The sequence below is a fragment of the Adelges cooleyi genome, unplaced genomic scaffold, assembly GCF_023614345.1.
Source record: "Adelges cooleyi isolate 19-005CV unplaced genomic scaffold, UGA_ACOO_1.1 ACOO_flye_CR_arks_rails_tigmint_CR_PRNA_30, whole genome shotgun sequence".
NCBI classification, from domain to species: Eukaryota; Metazoa; Arthropoda; class Insecta; order Hemiptera; family Adelgidae; genus Adelges; species Adelges cooleyi.
This window is the reverse complement of record NW_026095971.1, coordinates 14866459-14890022: the sequence shown is the minus strand read 5'-3', so window position 1 is coordinate 14890022 and position 23564 is coordinate 14866459. Positions and strand designations below refer to the sequence as shown.

The 23564-nt window shown below is 32.4% G+C and overlaps 2 protein-coding genes across 3 annotated transcripts; one reads left to right on the top strand and one right to left on the bottom strand.

Moving 5' to 3' along the window:
• The first annotated feature begins 517 nt into the window (after positions 1-517).
• Positions 518-20539, top strand: LOC126839078 (ion transport peptide-like). 2 transcript variants are annotated; one of them, XM_050574031.1, is made up of 4 exons: positions 518-1358; positions 14950-15245; positions 19012-19141; positions 19866-19989. In XM_050574031.1, exons 2-3 carry the CDS (start codon positions 14950-14952, stop codon positions 19139-19141), a joined length of 426 nt encoding a protein of 141 aa, XP_050429988.1. In that variant the 5' UTR covers positions 518-1358; the 3' UTR covers positions 19866-19989. The 2 variants fall into 2 exon arrangements, with proteins under 2 accessions (XP_050429988.1, XP_050429989.1); XM_050574032.1 differs by lacking the exon at positions 19012-19141 and having other exon boundaries at positions 19866-20539.
• Positions 20540-20653: 114 nt separating this feature from the next.
• Positions 20654-23314, bottom strand: LOC126839077 (protein l(2)37Cc). The gene is made up of 3 exons (XM_050574030.1): positions 23089-23314; positions 21215-21665; positions 20654-21139 (listed from the first exon to the last, which is right to left on the bottom strand). Exons 2-3 carry the CDS (start codon positions 21659-21661, stop codon positions 20765-20767), a joined length of 822 nt encoding a protein of 273 aa, XP_050429987.1. The 5' UTR covers positions 21662-21665; positions 23089-23314; the 3' UTR covers positions 20654-20764.
• Positions 23315-23564: the final 250 nt, after the last annotated feature.

Below are 23564 nucleotides of genomic sequence, written 5' to 3'. Positions count from 1 at the left end.
CGGGTGATGATCAATTATGTTTGCCAAATTGTCAGATAACCGTTCGGTTTTCTCGGCCCGACCGACACCGACAGAAGTGTAGGCGAACTTGACTACGAAAGAGGAGGCCACGTGCCAGTATATTTGGCATTCGCAACCACTACTATACACGTCATCTTCGGGGTGACAAAAAAAATACTCACGGGAACAGACAGTATCGAGTAGTGAACATTATTGGTACGGCGGGCGGGGGCGGGTGAGGCGGCGACGACGCCAGGAGACAAGCGGGCGACGATGTCGAGCGTGAATCGCCGTCGTTTAAAGACACGCGATTGAAACAGGTGTATACTATGGGAATTGTGATGATTATAAAAAAAAAAATACCCTATGCACACACAAAACGGTAAGGCGGCTCTCTCGTGGCCGCTGACGTACGGTGGAACCGAGCCAAATGGCGTCGACAGTGGTAGCGACGACGACGAAGAGAGGGAACCGTGTCCGACAGCGGCGGCGGTGGGTCCGTAGTAGAGTAGTGGATCTCGGTTTAGCGCATAAACGTGCAACGCCCGTCCGTCTTGTTCTTAGTAACAAACGAGTCGCCGTCAATTATAGTTATACAACACGTCGTTCCGCCGTTGTTGTGTGTCTGTGTGTGTGTTATCACACGGAATATATATTATATATACCTGTATATATATATATTTTTTTTTTTGGAATTTAAGTACATTTTTGACAAATCCATTAGAGATAATCGGAGGTAATTTTTTTTTTGCTTCCTCAACTATTTAATAAAAAACAAATATTAAAAAATTGTTCAATTAACGCGGTATTGTCGTGCGGACGCGTGTGATTTTGTGCGCGCGTAAACGTGTTTAGTGTGTGTGTGTGGGTCCGTCCGTTCGCCCCGGTGAGAAGCGACCAAAACGATGGCTGCAGCGGCCACAAGATGATACCGGCTTACAGTACCGGTAATCCGTCCGGAAACAGTTTAGTCGAGTACATATTCGTGCTGAACCACTCCAAGACTTGATAATAATATTACTATCACGTTCGTTCGACCCGGTGTGAGTTCGCGCCAAAAAAACAAACGTACCCACTAAAAGCAAAAGAAAACAACTTTTCTACTCCCACGTTGACGGTGCTGTTTGTTTGTTTTTTTTTACCAAATCGTACCGAAAACAAACGCAAACACCGCCCTTATCTTGCGCCGGTCCGTTTCTGCCGCCTCCGCTACTGCCGCCAACGCCGTCATCGCTTCGCCGAGGACGTCTTCGCCGGTCCTTCCGCCCCGGAAGAAGACCTCAGTAGCCACTACAGTCTCAAGTACGTCCGCCGTTGGGCGAACCGACGTCGCCGCCTCTACCGCCACCCGTGTCATCGTAAGTACCCACACCCACATGTCGATTAATTAATAGGTTATACCCTGTAACGTTAAATATTACTATTTAAGTAATATTAATTGGAATAAATACAAAAAAATAGGTTTAACATCGTGTATAAAGTGCATGACTTTGTACGTTAATAATACCGTCACAACGGCTTTTATACATAAACTAATATAAAAGCTTGGAGCTTGAAAAAACTAATTTAAGCCCACCCCTTACCGAGTCATTAAAACCTTTTCTTCTATAAAATGTTTAACCGTAATAATGAAACCGAGTATATAAATTACAAATTTAACGGGCGAAAACAAACGTCCGACATATAAAATTTAACACTTTCGTATAGTCCGACATGATAAGGTCAAATGCGACGCGTCCATCCGTTAATAGGTCCATGACTAAAATGTAAGTGTGTGTAAACAACCTCCTACGTCCTACAGGCTACAACGACTACCATCGTCGCCTAATAAAAATAATGTCTTATAGTCGATAGAACTATAACACTATTGCGCTAGCAGTAAACTTTTATATTGTTTATCATCGTTCATGTGTATAAGATGGGCGCTAACTAATAAACTAACCGTCAGCGAAAATGACACGTGTTACAGAGTCGGTCTGGCTCAAAAAGGCTTACCAACAAAAACATGGTACACGCGCTATACCTATGTGAACTCAAGTTTTAAAAAAGCTAACAAACTGCCAAGTTTCTTAAGCTTTTTTTTTTGCGTTCAGAGGATTTGCCTTACCCTGGTACTCGGTCCGGCTTTGCCTAAGAGCAACCGGCCAACGACAAACGGTGACCTAGGTCAGTATCTTCGGCACGCGTCATTACTTTGCTACCATCAGTGTCTTTACAACACTCGTCGGTCGTTAGCTATCGTTTTCGTATAAAAATAAAACTTATTATTTTCTATAGAACTGAGAACAGAACTATCTGTATTATACCCGACCTTACTTATCAGTTATCTGTTTTAATACTTATATTAATTAGAGACTAGTACTTATATACTAGAGATTGTAGTATTAAAATAGTTGCTATTTTTACCAAACTAATATTCTTAAAGCCGCTGATATTAAAAAAAAAATAATAAATAATAGCCTATAGTAACTTAAGTGTTATAAAAAAATGTTAATCAATTATAAAAATAAAATAGTTAAGAGTTAACCTCCTAATTTTTTGTCTTGAGACTTATAACTTATCAGCTCCTCATTGTACCATGTCAGTAGATAAATTTGTATTATTTTAAACGCGGCACACGTTTCTGATATTCCATGGGGTTCAACAAGTGGCTTTCATTATGTATTACCGACTGCCGTCGTTCTTAACCTAAGGCGCTGTACCTAAAACTGACATCATTAACATTTCTCCCTTCGTTTCCATGAACACACCACTCGTTAATACTTTGCTGATTACAACAATAGGTATAGGTAAAACAAAAAAAAAAATAACGATAATACAATATGACGCGTCCACTTCAGTCGGTCCGCTGATAACATATAACAGATTGGGTTAGAATCGCAGTTGCTTAATCGGTTTCTAATTTATAACAACAATAATATTCGTTTTCATATTGTGATCGTTGTGTAATTATACGCAATTCCTCTAAGCTCGCGCGATGTTTGACCGAAAAAACGTTTCTTTAATTTTCTTAAATCGCTTTTTTGAGATTACAAGCCGTGTTTAACTAGGCGTGTTTAAATTATATGTTTATGAACGAGAGACTCGTTTATTTGGCGCTAAATCGCACAACTCTATATGTGTTATGGTTTTAATAACTAATCAAATATGATAATTAGTAAAACAAATATAATGGTTCTATTTTTTTCTATTATCGTTTGAATTATTTATAACATACCTATGCAATTACATTGTAATCGCTGTTTATGTTTAACCTTGAGGTCGAGATAAAAAAAAGCAACACCAGCCCCTTCTCGTCCCTTCTATTCTGTGTCCAGAAGTACGCGAGTGCAAAGGTCAGCGTCGGCGTTAATAATTATAATAGTAATAGTATTAATAAATCTGAGTTTTCTATTTTCGTTCATTTTTATCTCGGACAATAATAATTAATACAATAATCAATGTTAACGCCTAACGGCCGCGAGCCGACGTTTCATGTGCGACACTTTAAAAAGCGACCTACTTATCCGTAAAATGTCCCACATCAGTGTTGTATCTTTAGAGAAGAAGAATTTTGTTTCGGTTGATTTCCTAAGCTATTTGACCGACAAATATGGCTAAAAAGGAAAAATTATTTTGACAGTTTAATTAATACAAAATTGTAATAATAATACTTTTGTTGACAACTGACGTTAAGTGATTTTACAAAGACACGTTTTAAATTGAACACATTTGAATAATAACATTTGATTTGTATTTCGAAATAACGATTTACATAATAGTATGCAATACTTTTTACTCTTAATTAATACAAAAATGTTGTAACATAATGTCTGTTAGCTAACCAGTTTTCAATTATAATTAATAGTTATTGTTTCTTAATTAATAGTCCTTATAAAGGTAAATTGCACTCGACCTCTCATCTCGCTTAAGCTTGTCTTAAATAACCATTTGGCAGACGAAATATATATATATATTTCTTTTATCATACTATAGTGGCATAATATACCATAATACTATAATCATTACGTATATAATATTATAAAATTATAATAATATAATATAATATTTGTTTATAGGTTTTTTGGTTTTAATACTATTGTTTTTCTTACAAAATAAAGTTTTTTCTACACCATAAAGTCAACAATATAAGTAATGGAAATATTAAAAAAAACGAATGAGTCTTACCAGTAAGATCGACATGCTGTTTCTCATTGACCGTCTTATTTAACAAAAATGTTACGTACAACTTAAGAAGTGCAATGTATAATGAAGTGCAAATATAAACCGATTTTCTAACAGACATTTTGACGACAGTGTGGCATATTTTGTCATACTTGGTGACTTTCTTGGCGAATGAATTTGTGACTCGTCCACACTTCGGTCCGTTTAATGTTTTAGCGCCCCCGATAATTTAATCACGCTTATGGTGAAAGGCTCTCGTGGTCGGTGTCGTACCCGATATTACATGAGCGTGTGAGAGAGGCTGGCACTGGGCATAAATAGGTAACGGCGATGAAAATAAATATAAAACGGTCATTGTGTCCGAAATAGCCGGCGGTCGGCTCGAATAATTCTTTTCTATTTAGCGGTCGACCCCGCCGTTGTAAGATTTTTATCGCCGGTTTCCGTTTAGAGGGACCGCAAGATATCATCATAACAATACTATACATTATATTATATGTATGTCGTTTTGATGATGATGATGATAATGATGCTGCTGCGGTGCATGCTAGACGCGTTTATATAACGTACATATATGTATGTTTCGTTTTTTTCTCGAATTTTCTTCTTTGATTTACTTTTTTTTTAGACCTACAGTGGAATTTCTTCTCCGCTACTGCCGGCGTCATGACCTTATAATGTATACATGTATATAATAGTAATATAATCGCTGCGTCGGTCCCAATTAGACCGTATAAGGTTGTTGTCGACATAATCATCATTACATATTTGTCCCTGTCCGTCTCGTCTACACAGCTGTGCCGAACAGCAGCACCATCGTCGTGGGAATCTGTTTAATAGGCCTTTCTAGTATACATCTAAGTGTACTGCGCATGAGAAGACGATGACGTCTGACGATGACAAACACATACACACAATTACTATTAATAGTAGTTGTATATTATTTTATTTGTGCGGGCACACACGCATACACAAATCAATAGAGTATATTACTAAGTCCGGTATGAAAACCAGAAAACCGGTTGTCTTTTACTCTCAATGCGGCTTTTCGCTTTTATGTTTTTCATTCAAAATAAAATATCTTGCCGACGTGGTTAAAACAACCAACAGTCTCTTTAATTAATGTTATTATGGTCTAAAAATACACACTAACGCGAATTGCGAATAGTGTGCCCATAGTATTAATATTATTATTGTTATTATCGGTTTCTTCGCGTTAAAGACAAAAATAACTAAATTTTATCGCACCGGAAACCGCTAACTCGGGTCATAGCCTTCTTGTCCTCGGCTAAAGGGGTTCGACCTTTACTTAAAACCAGGTTAAAGTCACTTGCGGCGTCGATTTGCACAGCAAAATCATAAAATTTAACATTCAAATCTACATATTAACGGGCCTGTCTCAGGTTTGTTTTAGGAGCGTTGAACTTTCCGTTTTTCATCACAGTTCATTTTTGTAGTTAAGCCAACATTCAATAATAAAAATAATGTACAAGTATTGCTTACCTCACCTTAGCCATCATCGCTCAAATTATAATACTTTTGCATCCCAAGTTAGTATTACTGTATTTTTAAACGTATATGTATTTACAACTACATGTCCGTCCGTCGTTCCCCCTTAGCATTGTCGCACTCGCATAACTATTAATACTTAATATTTAGATAAATGATAATCACTCGTTTTCTTTGAAAACATTTTTTCATTTATTACGGTTCAATAATGGACAATTCGTAGGTCATTGACATCGAAGAAATCGCTTAACGATAATTGTTAACGATCACTCTTTTTGGAAGTTATTCAATTTATTATGTTAATATAATCCGACAAGAGACCCGAGAGTTATGTTAAATGTTTCTATATTCTTGTAATGACTACTGATGACGTTCAAGGGTGGGTTCAGAGGGAGTAAAATTGCGAATTGAAAAACATTTCAATAGGATTATAAAATTATCATTAATATTTCTTGTAAACAAAACCAGGACATTTATTTGAATGTATTATTTTTTTTCTCAAAGGTCAAGCTTTTTTAAACCGTTATCAACATATTTATCAATAATTAAAACATACCTAAACTATAATTAATGTTAATTTAAAATTTCGCAGTTTATATTATGCGAATGTGTTGCTATTTTACAATAATTAAAAAAAACGGGTTACCTAATTAGTGATTACCTACCTTTTAAGTTTTAACATCCTCTTACACAGCAGAACGTATGAATCGGTCGCCAAGAAACGACTTTGTGACCGAAAATATGTTTTGGGTTTATACAGATTTTTGATTCTTGCGGCCAACTAAAAAGTTCCGCCAGTCAAGAAAAGTTGAAATTACTGAATATAAACTCAATTTGTTTTCCTCCAATAACTAATGTTACTCAAATAAATTAAGAGTATTAAATAAATATTTAAAAAAAAAAATGGTCCAATAATAGTATATCCGTGCTTTGATGTAAAAATGTAAGTAAATTAATCTTAGTAGACCATTTTTTTTCTTGATTCTTTCTTTCCGCGGTGAGCGGCAACACTCGCATTTAACCGTGGTTAGGTCATTGTCTATAATTGCTGCATACATCATCCTATTATCATCATCTTATTATCATCGTCCTATTATCATATTAATAAATATTATTATGCAGGGTGGTTTGGCGTTTATTTACGGGTTTCTTCATAGCTATCGGTAGACAATATAAGGAAACGGGCACTTGACTTTGAGAAAATCAGACACTGCTGCTCCGGATGTTTTTGCCAGGCCGTTTAAAATTGCCAAATATCGAATGTAATAATTAATAATAAATTTAATAATTGTTGCTGTTGCGTTTACCTAATCGGTTATCTGTGGTTCGTTGAACTGTTAAGGTCCATACGGTAATATTAGCAGCTTGAATGCGGTTGCGTCTACATTTTATCGTTTTGGCGCGTTGAATGTTCACAAACGAACAGGGATATTTTAAATCAAAATACTTTATATTTGTCCACAGTAAGTCGCCCCACTCTTTGGCAATAGCTTTTGGCTAAAAAAGTAAACCAGTTTATTTAGAAAAAGTCCAGTATCAGTTTTTTTTTTAGATGCGATTTTTTGCTAGGAAGTAAATCTCATACGTATTATTTTGTGTAACTAATAAAATATGTATCCTGTACCTATGAGTAATCACTTTCAAATCAGTACAACGCAAACTGACTTCCGGGTACACCGCCGTGTGGTAATCAATGATTATATACTACTATTAATATCAATGTAATTATTGCTTAGCGTTCGACGAATATAATTTGATTGGTATTACATTATAATAGTTTCGACAACGTACACGGTTTCACCGCTGGCGGTAACGGAAGAAAACCAAACACCGCGTACTCCAGTATAACTAGGAATTTAGTTTGTGCAGTCTTATTTAAAGTATATGGCGATTTTTTTCTTAAAGAAATAATATCTGTCCTCGGACTCAAACATTAATAATGTCTGGTTGTGTGTTCGTAGTTCGTACGCAAAACAGTATTGTGTTAGTATATTAGTCGTGACCGGTGTCAAAGGGTAGAGATTTTCTCTTTTTTTTCTTGAGTACTTGCTATAAGCGGATCTTACAGAGAAAACAAAATTGCAGTCGTAGCGTAGCATTCTATTACACTCGTTATGACTAAATCAATTGTTGTAAATCTATGTTTTATCGTTTTTCACTACCAGCCAATTTGATAGTTTTCGAGGCAAGGGTGGTACAGAGAACTTGTGCTATAATTTATTTTCTTTCTCCGTACTGCACTTGGTGATGAACAATTTGTGCGAAACACTGTGTGTTTGTCGTCGTTATCGCTCTATCGCTGTTATTAGGTCTCAAACAGAATACTTGGCAGGGTGGTGTAATAACGATGACCACAGCACCATATACAGAATGGTATGTGGATCACATGTGCAGAGCCCATAGTAAATGGCAAACATGAGTTTTCTTATATTATATCCGGTTTCGCTTTCGTCGTCGTCGTCGGCTCTACATAACTCTACCTAGCACATCGTTTACACGATAATAACCAACACAGCCAAGGGAAACCTACTGTTGTTATTTTTTATGCCTTTAGGCTAAACACGCGGTCAGTAGCCGCCGGTCATTTTAACCAAAAAATCAAAATTCCAAAAACGCTCGGAATTCGCTCTCCTGCGTTTACGCCTCTTTCGCTATTTTCTTCTCTTTCTCCGTTCGTCCGCCGTTTTTGTTAACATTAACCTACCATTATAGTTATCGTATTAGGCGAGTCCGTGGAATTCGGTGAGAGGAAAACGACCGCCTGCGGAATATAAAATATATTGTGACGCTTTTTATCTATTTTCTTCTTCTTTGTGCCTCGTCTTTCATGCTATTGTCGCTGTTGTAATAATTATTCCTTTTGCGTGTAATCGGACAGCATTGATCTTATAGGACCCATGGTAAAAAAAACTCACGTTCTGTCACATACGGTCGACCACCTTCAATGTGGTATTTTCATTGCTGCTGTGCTCAAGTATCCCTAAAGTAAAAAACCCTTTGTAAATCGTGTGTTGTGTATATCTATTATATGTAAGATTAAACTTGTATATATTGCTAAAATCTACTTGACCCACTTGTTTATCATTCTTATTCTAAATAGAGTACGATATGTGTGATAGGGGAATAATTTTAAAATGGAGAATACCTATAATAATATCGAATAAACAAGAGATAATTATTGGTATGTTGGTGTACAGTTTAGTTTACATTATTGTACTCTATGAATTGGATACAGAGACTCTGTTGAGATTAAACGAACAGCTCTTGAGGGGTTTTCTGATTAATTGTAATGAGCGGAGAAGATATTATGTCAATAATAATAAAGAATTACTATATTCATCCTTCGATAAATTTGGGCGAATAAATGATAATATATTGTCAATGATAATCATATGTATTGAATGCCATATGTAAAGATGTATTTTTCAAATTCAAAATTGTCACAGAGCATGCTCTACGTTAAAACAGCGGTTTTGTTTTACATCAGAGTTTAACAGGCCTTACAAGTTGAAATACTCTCTCGTTGATGGTGTACTATCTCATTCTTTTGCCAAGTTACACGAACTTTAAATGGTTTACGACCCTTAAACGTTTATTGGTTGGTCTATTATACTCTAATGAAGCATTTAATGTTTCAAGTTTTCATTAAATCTAAAATTTTAATATTAAATAATTTGTTTTCGATAGACGACGGATTTTCGAGAGACGAGAAAAACGTATCATTATTATTTGTAAACAAAAACCGTTTACAAACAACATAAAAACACGCCAGCCGTATTCATAATAATATACAATGTTTATATTGTTGTTATTATTATATTGTATTCCCGGTGGAAATAATCGACGTGGTACAAATACCGGCCTTGGGCTTTAACCGCGTTATCCCGGTAACCTACAACATACGTTTTAAATAACGCGGCTTAATTATTAAAAAAGTCATAAAATCTATGCAATAACAGATAACGATGTTTTAAAAAAACCGCCATCGGATTGTCGTGCATGGAGGGCAAAAGTCATTTATAACAAGTTATAAGTTGAAATTGATAAGGATTTATAGAAACGTGTTCGCGTTTAAGAGTGAATGCTCTGTGTAGTCTTGCAGTTGCAGTATTCGTGAGTTGTAAGTCACAACTCACAATGGTCAACTGATTATCACTGACGGTATTTTTGTTAAACAAGGGAAACTTCCCAAAAGGGAAGAATGACACTGGCCGTAGTAAATTTCTAGATTTTTATTATATTGTTGATTACGATTTACGATATACGAATAACAACGGCAACAAATTATCATAAAAAGACGATCACGAATCAGCCTATTTGTATCCACCCTAATCCTAAAAAATACAATTTTAATCACATTATTATCTTTTTAATGTTTTTATCGATATCCATCACTACCATCTATAGATTTGCATCGAAGCGTTTAATTAAAAGTGATTTTTATCACTTTTAGTTGTTATAATTCCTGTAGACCCGCGACCTCCCTGGTCCCTATTTGTTCTGCACAACAACGACATTATTTAAATAAACAATAACAATTAATTTTTATACTATACCATTCCGTGCAAATGTCTTGTAAAACGAATGGATTTCACTGGTCCTTAAGACAAATGGGCTGACGAAGGCTGTAATCATCATGGAACAGTATAAAACTATATTATGTAACATTTTCGTATGTCACGGCTGTACAAAATAATCAATATGAGAGTGTGAAAACGAAGGAGAGCATAATATTATATTATAGTAGTACACACATAATATTGTAGTGTAAGGTTTTTTTGGCTGTCGGTGTTTTGCAGAAAATATTATTAAAACATACGACGTTATTTTTTGTCATCTGACGTCAAACGTAGCGTGAGATCGCAGATCAGTGCCAAAAAATCGAAAAATACCACTTGCATTTGGACAGAACAACACGCGTCATTATTATAATTATTATTATTAACATTATTATTTTACCAAGCATTAATACCAATACTGCTTAAGATTATTGTATTGAATAACGTGTGGGTGTGCCGATCGCTTTAAGAGATAATCTATTTATAAAACGATATATGCAATGAGTTGTGAATTTAGTGTTTAAGATTACTATAATATGATTAGATTTAATGAACTCCCCGAGGTCAACAAGTAGCCAGTATTTATATAATTATGATTGGCTATAATGTAACTGGTAACGTGTAAGTATAGAATTATAAGCGAATCCGTCAGAAAACCTACTCCCTAAGAGGGTACAGCGGTGATTCTACATGGGCTGATTAAGCTATTTCCGAAGTATAAAATGTTTAAATTATAATTATAAGTGATCAAGATAAAACGTATGGTTGCCGGTTAGAGCCCCCTACCCAAATGGAAATCGTGCGCTAGTCGCTACATAATATGTGCTATTATAATATTAAATTACGGTCTAAAAACAAATTATGATAACGCATCGACATCTATAAATAAGACATTTTTACAACATTGTAACTTGTGTAAGCGACCCGTCGAGATGAAAAACACGGGAGCTACTAACTATCGGGTATAAGTGAGCAGAAATTGTTTTATTGATGAAATTAAAGTTAATAGATTACTTTTTATATCTCTGCGGATTATCCCCTTTATACTAACATATTATGATGTACCACCGTTTTGGTCATTAAAGCTTGGGTTCCTTTAATAAACCATAAAGTTTTGTTTGTGTAAAACAATTATTTTTAAATCTTTCGATTATTTCGTAAGACTTTTGATTATGTACGATTGGTTAACATATATATATTATATATATTTGTTTTATACACATGTGGCTCATTTGGCAATGGTATTTTTATTCGGTTTATAAGCCGACATAAATTTTACATTTATACATGGAACATTATGCTTTGGCAGCTGTCACCCGCCGCTCGTGTCACTGACCTATGTCGCCCACACTGAACTACTACTGGATGGATACTATTGGACTTGAGTCTCTTCGCTGCACTGCTTAAAGTCTTTCACATACAATTCGATTGCTTTATGTTTTTTTCCATAACACTGAAAAAATATATGTACATACAAAATCAATCCCATACATTTTATTATTTTAAAATTACAAATCTGCTTTAAAAGAGTAATTACAGTTGTTACTTTCGTTATTCCTATTTTTGTTTTATTTCAGGTAAATAAGCGGTTTTAATTCGCGAAGGTTACATACATTAACTGTAATAAGTGTAGGACAACCAACAGCAAGTTTTCTAGAAATCTGGTTGGGAGAAAAATTCCTAGATTATGTATGTTTTTAGTTATTATTCAGAGGACATTGTATCTTTAATTTTCTAGCAGTGTCGTGAATAATCTAGAATAAAAGATAAACAAATTATTCGAATAAAATATTAAATATTTTTGATGGTATTTAAATTTTTAATTGTCCTGTAAAAAATTCGACTCGATCTGACCGTTATTTGCTAAGTTTTAAGGAATCAAAGTTGAAGGTTAAAAAACCGGTCAAATTTGTTTGCGGGTTTTCCGGTTTTAAGGTTGAAAGAGTTGAGTTTTTCTACTTCTCATCCACCAAAATACGAAGTACCAATCGTTAAGTATGGTACCAAAGTACTGATTGATAGAGATGCTACCTCGTACCCGGTACCAGAGTAAATGAGTTCGCAAGAAGATAGCTTATCTTCAGACACAAAACACAAACTCGTTATAAAATCACTATAGCTTCTCTGCTTCGCATCGTAATGTCCAACATTGTTTTCTAGCTTAAAATTACTCTTAAAATACTATATAACTTCTTAATATAAATATGGAGTTTAAATTCCTCTTAACCGTTTACAATAGGATTTGTTTAGGTATCGAGTACACGACAGAGCTTATACGAAACCAGTTAAGTATTTCACATTAGCTCTATTCCGACTTGTATAATCATAATGATTATTGTTGTTGTATTCCGAAACATAATAATTTATATATAAGCGAGACGCCGCGACAAGTCCAATGACCCTCCCCGGGAATATTTTACTCGTGTATGTGTGTGTCGAGCTTATAATTATATATTATTTTACTAATGCCTGCATGTGTGTTTTTCACGCATGTGTGTGCAAGTCAAGTATGTATGTGCGCCCTGGAATGTGTCAAACTACTGACGTGTTTCCTTCGCGTTTATGATACGTGTCCACCGATCTAGGTCAAGGCTGTGGGCCCTGTGTGTCATTTTGTGTTGTGCCATTTCAATTGAAAAAAACCTACACCAGACAATCGTGCACGATAATAAAATTACCGTGCAATAATCGCTTGCCACCTATGCATAATATAATAAATTCAACGATATTAGAGTTGGCTGACTTGGCGGGGTGCTGGTCCAAAATAGTAATTTCTGTAGCAGCAGCAGACATTATCCGCGGTACAGCGGTACACTGTATGATTAATTTTTATATGCTAAAAATACTTCATTCCAAGACTAAATGACAGGGCCCCCGATTCGGGTTAAAAATTGACCGCTAAATTCAAGGTCTCCACGGCATTTAACAGACGGCTCGCCATAAAAATAGTTCCATTTAATTTTGCGATTTATTGCTATTTTTTTTTTATACAATTTCTACTCACTTTTTTTCTTGTCGTTTTTTATTGAGTTCTTATGTCGCGACGCAATTTTATTGCATTCATCTTATAGTAGAGGTCGCATGCGTAATATTTTTTCAACAAACAAAACTCATAATTCCGACACCAAAAAATTGTAATTGGCCAAAGTGTTTGATTATTATGTTTAACATTATTCTAGACTCGTCCACTTCTGAAATAACCGTCGTTACATTATTTTAACGCCAAAACATTCTATAGTGCTCTCGATCACTAACTACCGTTAGTGTACAATGTTGTGGTGGGATATGGTTTCACAGAAAAAAAACCGTTTTGAATTTGGCGATTTCAAGCACAAATAAGGAAAAGAAAAACTCAGTCATTATGAATAGCTGTAGTTATACTAACTTTTTTTCTTATCTGGTACTCTGAATATTTTTCATTTTATCGGCGTATTATATTTACATTATGCAAAAATTAAACGTAAAAAATACTTATCTCTACACTTCTTAGAATCATACCGTTTATCTGTATTATTAATAGTAGGTATAGTCGTAGTAAAAAAATGTTGTACACGAATAAGACATAAGTTGAATATAATTTATACCTGTTGGATATGTTTTATAGACATTTTGGATTTTACCAGAGTGAGTGTGTCAATTGACAGAGTTTAAATCGAAGGACTCTATTCAACGGAAGGTCGAGTAACACCATAATAATATTTTAATGGAAATTAATCTTCACTATTGTTTTACATCCAACGACTCCGGACTCCCGTGTCTTATCTAATACAGTTTTCATTCGTTATTTGTAGCCGTAGAGGACACCTACATATCCCAAAACCTTGTTTCCCGTTTATTATTCAAAACCATATGGTCGAGTAATTCTAAATCGATTAAAACAGCTAATTTAAAATGTAGGATACATTTTTTTTACTTTGGAGATTTGAGAAATTTAACAATACCTAACAGTACTGTTATGTTTATAAAATATAAGGATACTATAGGCCATTATTGTATAGTGCCTCGGTTTTCAAATATAAAAAATAAAATTATCCTTAAAACATTAAATGTCACGACGTACAACTGTCAATCCAATGTTGAAACTCTGTTATACGTGTATATAATGTACATATATATTTTTTAAAGATTATTTTTGTAAAACTTTAGAAGTAATGCTTCAATTGTTTGGATTTTGATTGAACGCGAACAATGGAGAGTTGAACGCTACAACGGTTATTCTATAACATAATGTATAAACTACAATGCGTAATGTTTGCGTGCGAGACTTGTGAATAGAATTAGATTTATGCACATATACAGTATACACAGGTCAGTGCCAACTGCAGCGCGCTTGGATTATTTTCCTACTGATCTTGAAAAACATGTAATTTGTTGATCGTGGCCAAGAGACGCATTTATTTTAGCTTGAAAAAATAACAACAAAAATGTTTCAAATTGGTTATTTATTTGTTTATTAAAAAATAAATATTTTTTTCTTAAAAAGTAATGCCGACAAAGAAAAGTAATATAATCGATATAGAGAGGGGCAAGACGAAGGATTTGCAATTTCAATTACTAATTTACTCATATAGTGTATACATAAGATGCATATCATGCATCAATATTCAGTTAATGGTTTTAAATACGAATAATGCTTACAAAAGAAAACGTAAATTTAAGTATCAAGTACAAATCCACTTATATTTTTTTAACATATATTTTTCGGTTGTGTTCGCAGATGCCAAAGTACGGCGGTGGTTTCGGATTTGAACCGGCCCTTGTGTTGGTGGCCACGCTAGTAGCCATCATGGCCGTGTCCGTGGTAGCCGTACCGGCCGCACACCACTTGCACCACCATGGACACCGGATGGGCGCCGGTTCGTCGTCCGGCATCGAGCACCCACTCAGCAAACGGTCGTTTTTCGACATCCAATGCAAAGGCGTGTACGACAAGACGATTTTCGCAAGGCTGGACAGGGTGTGCGAAGACTGTTACAATTTGTTCCGGGAACCACAGCTCCATTCTCTGTGCAGGTTTGTAAACTAATCCCACCGACGTCACCACCACCATCTTTTATACGCCTTTGGCCTTTGACCTGTGTAACGTATAATTATTCTCGCTCTCTCTTTCTCTCTGTCTTTGTGGTACCGCTTAGTTAACATGATAGTATCCAACAGGTATTCTCTTAATGAGTCTTTGTTTGAGTTGTCTTCCAACTACTAATTTTATTTTTATATAGCCCTTGCTACCCCTCTCATACCTGCTACCTAAAAAACAATAGAAAAAAATAGTTTTACACCTTAAATAATGGACATCTGGCGTAATCTTAGATTAGACCTACCACGATTAAACCAAGTTCGTTATTTATTGTTATTTTAAAAATAACTTAAACTAACCTATTTAATCTTTAATAGGTTTTATTTTTTTTTAATGATTACCACAAGCTAATTTAAGTTGTAAACCTTCCTTAGCCCGATACCGAACACGTTCATGACGCCTTTGTATTTTTGTTACACGTTTCAATATACTTTACGAATAACGTAATAACTGTATTACTTGCATAAGCCACAACAAATTTGGCTTGTGCTTCCACAATATAAATTGGTAGTTCGATGTGGTAAAGTTCATTTGCAAATAATGTGTAATAATCAGTAATAAATATTGTATTATCATAAAAGATAATATAATATATTTTACAATTTGTTATCTTTTTCTGTCTGTCGTAGCTTAAAAAAACAGCATTGCACACGCCGAGTAGTTATGTTATTCGTTTTGTTAATGGCTATATATATTAATATATAGGGTTTTTTAACTTCTCTAAAGTTAGCAATTACTATTGTCTACTTGCAATTACTAAAATTTTTACTAAAATTTCATTACCTGTTTATTTTTATAAATTTTAGCAGCTGACCAAGTAAAACAAATTATTACAAGCAAACGACAGATAATAACAAGAAACTTACTAACTTGTATAATTTATTCTAAATATAACACAGAGGTCAAAAAGAATTATTAAATCATTATTAAAGTCAGAAAAATATTTACTGTTTTACTTGTCGATGATAATATTATTAGCATAATTAATGAAGTTCAATTAATGTATAAAAAATAAGTTAGAAGTTAATGTATTTATACATGGAAAAAATGAGTTGGACCAACTGAATTGCGTTAAATAGAAAGCAGCCTCCCAAAAATCATTAATTGGGAATAATTTTATGTTTAAAATTTTTTTTTTTAATTCATATTATGTTAGTTTTTAAAACATTGATAAATCATAAATAACTATATAGTTAAAGTTTTCTGAATGCATTTTGCAAAATGCGCCAAAAGACATTTTGTATCAAGTAGTATCAAAATCTCATTTTGTATGGTTTTGAGGGATGGATACTTTCTATATAACGCCATTCAACTAGAGTAGAATTAATATAGAGGTCGATATATTTATAGTTGGAATAACTAAATAAATAGTTTGGCCTACTAAACTATAGCAAAATAGAGCAACTATTTATTTAGTTATTTCATTTATGAATTTTAATCTGTCCTCTTGTTAACTGTATATTTTTTCCGTGAATCATTGCTAGTTATAGATTAAAGTAAAGATAAAATAAATAAACAGTTATAACCATTAACATTTTTTTATAACCCTAGATTTATCAGTGTTTACTCACATGAAATTGTAGGTACAATCAAGTTTTAGTTTACTTTAAGAAAAAATGACTGAAAGGAGAGCTCCGTCATTATTAACTAAATTTATTCCTATAGACCGTGCCGTTGTTCCAAATTCTTTAATTAGATAATAATATAGTTTTTTTTTTTTTTATTGAAATATTAGTACAAACTTAATAATCATATGTTTATTTAGTTATTACTTCTTTGTTTCACCATATACATTGTACATCGAACATATCATATTATTTATTATAAATAGCTCATCTATAAATTTGGTTGGAGGTAAATTTTGCTTTGACCAAATAGGCATCACTACAAGTGTTATATGGTTATCGTTTCATTATTATAAATTATGACACATTGATAATGAAACACTCATACCATTAATTGTTAAATACGGTTTTGTCTTTGAACGCTACACGGTCGATAGACTTAGATAACACGATTAACAAAATATATTGTTACCGTGGCGATTGTTACCTAATATGTAGCTTAATTTGTCTGATCATGACGGATCAGTAATAATTAAAATTATTAAAAAATTAAAATCTGTTAAAATAGCCTTAATTCTTAATCGTGGCGACACACATTCGATTTTTTAAACCTAAACCTAATGTATTTTAAACAGCTGAGACATTAAATTAACTGCAAAAAAAATGGAAAATTGAATTGGATTTCAGTTTTTATAACTGTCTCATAGCAGACTATCAATTAATTTTACTTTAAACATTGTACCTACATAAGTACTCTAAATAGCGTGACAAATTCAGGGTTGCCATTTTTTTAAACTAATAAAAAATACTGTTATAAACAATAATAAGATGTATTTACATTAAAACAACCGTTATTAAAAAAATGTTAAACAAATTAACTTTAGAGGTTCATTGACTTTACGCTGGAGTGAATACATCTTCATTAATGCATATATACATGTCCTTCGGGCTTGACGGTGAATGTTTTTATGTTTTGTCGTATTGTAACCTGAGTACCTATTAAAGGGTTTTAACATGCCACTATTTAACTCTTTTTATGTTGACTATTAGGCATGTGGATGGTTAAGTATTTATTATAATCATTATAGATAATTAAATGTCACAGTCCTATCAATTTAAAAGAAAACGAAAGAATAATATGAAACGTTATTTTTGTAAATTCTCGACAGAAACCACATTAATTATTAGTTCTTTGTCTTACCTATAGATATTATTTATAATTATTAATATGATGATTATTACTATTAACTTCCACACAGCATTGTAAGACCGTGTGGGTATAATGCTTACGCTTCAGTAGGTACTTAATTATGGCTATGTATTCTCCTTGTATAACCAAGTGTATCAGATAGATCGCTTAAAGTTAAAACGATAAAGAAAAGATTACGAGACACGAGTACAATGCGAAATTGTAATTATTAGCTAAAAGATGGACGACAATAAGAGATTAAACATTATATTACCTTTTTTAATAATTTTACATGTAAAATGTTTTAAACTTACATTTATTATAAAAAATGTTGGTATTTTAAACTAACATTCTAAAAATGCATAAAAACTTTTTAAAGTTATACCCTATACAATTTATTTTTAAGTTGTTTAGCTTATAAGAATTTGACTTTCGTAACAAAAATTCGTATCAAATCTATATTACTCGGATACTGATTTGCCCACAACTTTATAATGTCATACAATATGAATTAAGTAGTTCAATTTAATTATTAGAAGGTAGGAACACTTAGTTGTCAGTCTTTAATTAAGAGGCAATTGGTCCATGACCAATAATTTACTGTAGGAATGTTTTTAAAAATCGACTTAATTCAAATATTTATAATATTAAAAAAAAACTGTACAATCATTATCAGTTAGTAAGGGTTTTCTATAGAAAAGTTGTATTTTGTTTTATTGAATGAAATTTGTTGATTTTTTTTTATTCTATATTTTTTAAAATTTATAAAATATCTATGAGAGAATAAAACGGTTTCAGCTCTTGTCGCAGTGTACAGAGATAATTTAGGTAATAACTAATAAGTGTTATTATTATATACCCTCCCTGTCCCCTGGACGCGGTTTTTAAAATTAATGTGCTGTCGGCGAGACGACCACCTACATGCCTAACGATCAGTTGGTTTTCCAGGAAAAATTGCTTCACGACAGATTTTTTCAAAGGATGTCTGGACGTGCTCCTGCTTGAGGACGAAGTGGATAATATACAGAAGTGGATTAAACAGTTGCACGGGGCTGATCCTGTCGGGGCTGGGGTTTAGGTATTTTTCTTTTTTCTTTCGTTTATTATTATTTTATAGATTATTATTATTATTTTTAAGTTGTTTTGTTTTATTTGTTCTTTGCCTGTTCCCATTCCTTACTTACACACAGGGTACACGTTATATTAACTTTCAGTTTTTATTCTAACGCATTTGATTATTTTGATTCTCATTTACTTGTATAAAAATAAAAAGAATCGCTTTTCCTTTTTTGGTGTTATATCTATTACATTTGCTTAACTGTTACCTATTTATCATTGATTAACATTGAGACGAGTTACTGAATGGAAAATTTATTTTATAAAAATTTAGAGTATAAAGCTAAGATTAAAACGATAGTATTTATAAATTATTAATTGGCTAGTATTTACAATTTTGTAAATTAATTTAGAGCGAATCGTACAAAGGAGTGATGTGATAAGTTGGCTTATAAAAAAATGTTGCGTAATTAACTATCACTGAAGCAGCAAGGAACGGGTTTATCATAGGAAACGAGGTTTTACAATATCAAAATTCATTTATTCCTTAAGTTATTATTTTTTAAATAAAACAGTTTTTTAATCGCGATTAAATAGCTCTGTTTTTACCACTTTTGTATTTTGTACCCTTAACACCTTTATCAACAATTCACAATTATTTAATCTAACATAATAATAAGGGTACTGATTAATATTCTTTATAGTATGTTATTAACGCCGACATGTCGTAATTTTTTTTTTTACAGATCTACATGCTTTAATACGGTATACTTTAAGGCTTGTTTGGAGTCTCTTCAACTGCTAACGGAAGAAACTCAGTACAACCAGATGGTCGACTTTTTGGGGAAGAAATAAAATATAATTATAAAATACGGTATATGTACTCCATACGTATATTTTATTTATTTGTAAACCAGACATTGCGGCTGTCGAAAACCCATTCTAGTCTATTCAGAGAAAGCAACAGCATTACAACAATATAATAAATATATCGACGAAATATGTTTACTTTCCCTAGATGAATTTTTCTAATTTATTAATAGATTATAAGGATTTTGTTTTTAATTTTTGTTTACAAAAAAACCTATTTAATTGTTTGTTTTTAATTTCTAAGAGTTGTATTATAAATTATATTATTATTATATATAAATATATTATATACAAAAAGAACAATTTAAAATCTTTTCATCAAAAAATGTGTAATATTTTTTATTTTATATAAAAAAAAAAAAAACTGTTGAATTTTTTTTGTATTTATTTAATTTTTAAATAAACATATAATGACAACTCTAGCGAATACATGACTCAAAGTAGCATGTGTTTCACTAACAAAGATATTATTTGCATTACGCTTTGAGATAAATAAACTATTTAGCCTCATTAGCATTTGTTTTGATATTACTATATTGTAACAAACAAAAATATATACAAGATTTATTATTTTTTTAATTTAAATACCCGTTCCTACTTTGCTGATTTCAGTGTAAATAAAATCTGATATTTTATACTGTCTAACAGATATAAATAATAAAAATAAAAAAGTCTAAGCTTTGTATTTTATAAACTAAATTATAGAACAATATGAAAAAGACAAATTCTATATAGTTAATTCTAAACATTTAAAAAGTGAAATGAAAACTGGAAATTATTGGGTAGGTACATTAAGTAAAATGTTCTGTCCCGATGGTAGGTATGACACTTGTCTCGATCTCGATAATTGATAGGCTATATCTTCAGCAGCTTCGATTCTCCTAAGTTCAACAAGACCTTCACCAGCATCGCCAAAAGATTTTGCCAACATTGATGCAGCTTCAGAATCACCTTGAGCCGATATGATAGATGCTTGTTTCTGTTGCTCCGCTTTTTCTACTAAATATTTAGCTCTCTCCGCATCTTGTTGAGCTACTTGTTTCAATTCAACAGCTTGGGTGAATTCTTTACCAAAAGTTAAATGCGTAATGGATATGTCATCCAATACAACACCAAATTGTCCAGCACGTTCTATCAGTGTTTCACTAACCTAAAATAAAACATTTTGTCAATTAACAGCTATATGACAATCCTTACAAATTTATTATACTATATTATTTATTACCGTGCGTGAAACATTTTCTCTCTGTGTAATTAATTCCCCAGCATCAAATTGTGCAACTACAGCTTTTAAAACTTCAGTTGTTATCGAAGGCAACACACGTTCATCATAATCTACACCAAGGATAGTGTAAATTTTTGGCAATTGTTCAGGTACTGGTCTGAACAATATTCTAAGAGTGATGTTTACATTTTGTAGGTCTTTGCTTCCAGTTATGACAGGAACGTTTCTGGGGCGTGATCTAACATCAAAAATAATAGGTTTCTGTACCCAAGGGATTAAAAAATGAGTGCCTTCTCCGACCACAGTATTTTTAATTCCAGAGAAACGGTCGAAAATAACAGCTCGATGACCACCATCAACGTTAAATAAAGCAGTATTAGCAATACTGCCTGCTATTGTTAAGCCAAGCCCAAGTTGACCGATACGGTTGAGAAGCTGTGCAGCCATTTTTCTAAAGACAAAAAAAAACAACCATAAACTTCTTCGAAAAAAATTAAGTGAGTGTTGCTCAATGAACTTTTTTATAAAAGTATTAAGTGTTTGTTTGAGAATAATGTTTAAGTAATATGTTAAAAGAATCAATATTTAGAATGACATAAAATTATTTGTGAAAAAAACACAATATTATAAGCTAAATATAATAAACTACTCTTACACAAATTGAACAAAATTCACCACAAAAATATAAATTATTATGTAACAAAAAGCAAAGTAAAAATAAAATAATATAATGCTCTACAAATGACACATCAATTGCATTATCGTTTGGTTTATTACTCTCCAAAGCGTAGATCGTCCATCAACCTTCATCAAAAATCTATAATACAGGCTACATTTAATAAGAAATTAATAATAGGCAAAATTGTTTGCCTTGTTTAGTACTTAATTGAAATTATATAAATCTTATAAAAACCTATCAGGGATTGAAAATGTTACCCAACCAAAATTTACAATATTTGCCATAAATACAATAAATGTTGATTAAAATTATTAATAGTACAATATGAGTTAAACTGAATTTGGACTTGTAAAAAAATTAAAGTCAATAAAAAATATTTTTAAGATATCTAATAAAAAAACATAAAATATTGGTTCTATAAAAAAACTTTTATATTGTTCTAAAAGGCTATACTGACTTTAAAATGCTTTAACTAAATCTTTTTTTTTTACAAATTTAAAATCATTTAAGCTATTAGAGTATCATTTATTATTAATAATTTTAATCAAAATTTGTTGTGGTTATAAGAAATATTTAAACAGTTAGATGGGCCATTTAATCAAAAGGAAGCAATGAAACATAGAATACAAAGTACCACACAATGAGGTAGCATAGTTGAGGACAAACTCAGTCCCAGATTTGATGAAAGTAGTTGAACCCTAACGTTCGTCTGAGACAATTGAATAATATACATTTTTTATATGGAAACTTTAAAATGGGGATAAGGAGCCATCCTAAATTTGGGACTCAAATACAAAGATTTGAAGTAAATATGGGCATTAACATTACAATTATAATTATAAATTATTATTATTATACTCTAAGTACAGATTGAAAAGTATGATATGAATACCAATAAGTAATAGTATTATGGGCTTGAAGTCTATACACAATTTGAAGGTATATGAATTGTCAATTTATTATCTGATAAATATTAGTTATTAAAAGTTGATTTAAACATTTGTTTTTTTTGGTAGATACTTTTTACTATTAATTAATAAAGTGGCGATGTTAAGATTATTAAATGACCTATCTCAGAATATGTTTAAAACATATTAACTAACACCAACAACATCAATGACTTTTATTTCTCAATACTAATATTATTTTAACTTTGTTGAAGGTTTTTTTAAGTAAAAAAGTAGGCGGTACTTACAATACAAATAGGTATCTCCCTTAAAAAGTGTAATACTTTAGAAGTGTAGATCAATTAAAATAATAGCGTTTCGCAATTCACAAATAAAAATATATTTTTAGTTCCTACATGAAAAAATACTTATAAAAACTTGAGTGGGAAAGTGTTAATGTAATTTTCAAGATTTTAAGTTGGTTAATCGGCATTCGGTAAAAGTACAGAACTACCAAGTAGTGACTTTTTAATAACTCCGAGTTAATATTTTTAGGTTATGTATCAAATGTTACCGTCAACATCTACAGCTGTGGTTATAAACGGTTCTAACATCAAATGATTACCTTACGAATAACATTAAATAATCCACTAGATGCCGATTGCCGTTTACTGTTGTCAGCGCCTAGCATAGACTTATATCTTTATAGGTCTATGATTGTCATATATATATTTAAATTATTATTATTCCATGTCTTTTCAATTTTTATTCCATGGTCAACCTA

What these genes read in the sequence shown, in the direction of transcription:
- LOC126839078 (XM_050574031.1), top strand. Translation starts at nt 14,950, where the DNA reads ATGCCAAAGTACGGCGGTGGTTTCGGATTTGAACCGGCCCTTGTGTTG. An exon ending in CAGCTCCATTCTCTGTGCAG is followed by an intron (nt 15,246 to 19,011) that starts GTTTGTAAACTA and finishes TTGGTTTTCCAG; the next exon opens with GAAAAATTGCTTCACGACAG.
- LOC126839077 (XM_050574030.1), bottom strand. Translation starts at nt 21,661, where the DNA reads ATGGCTGCACAGCTTCTCAACCGTATCGGTCAACTTGGGCTTGGCTTA. An exon ending in GAGAAAATGTTTCACGCACG is followed by an intron (nt 21,140 to 21,214) that starts GTAATAAATAAT and finishes GTTTTATTTTAG; the next exon opens with GTTAGTGAAACACTGATAGA.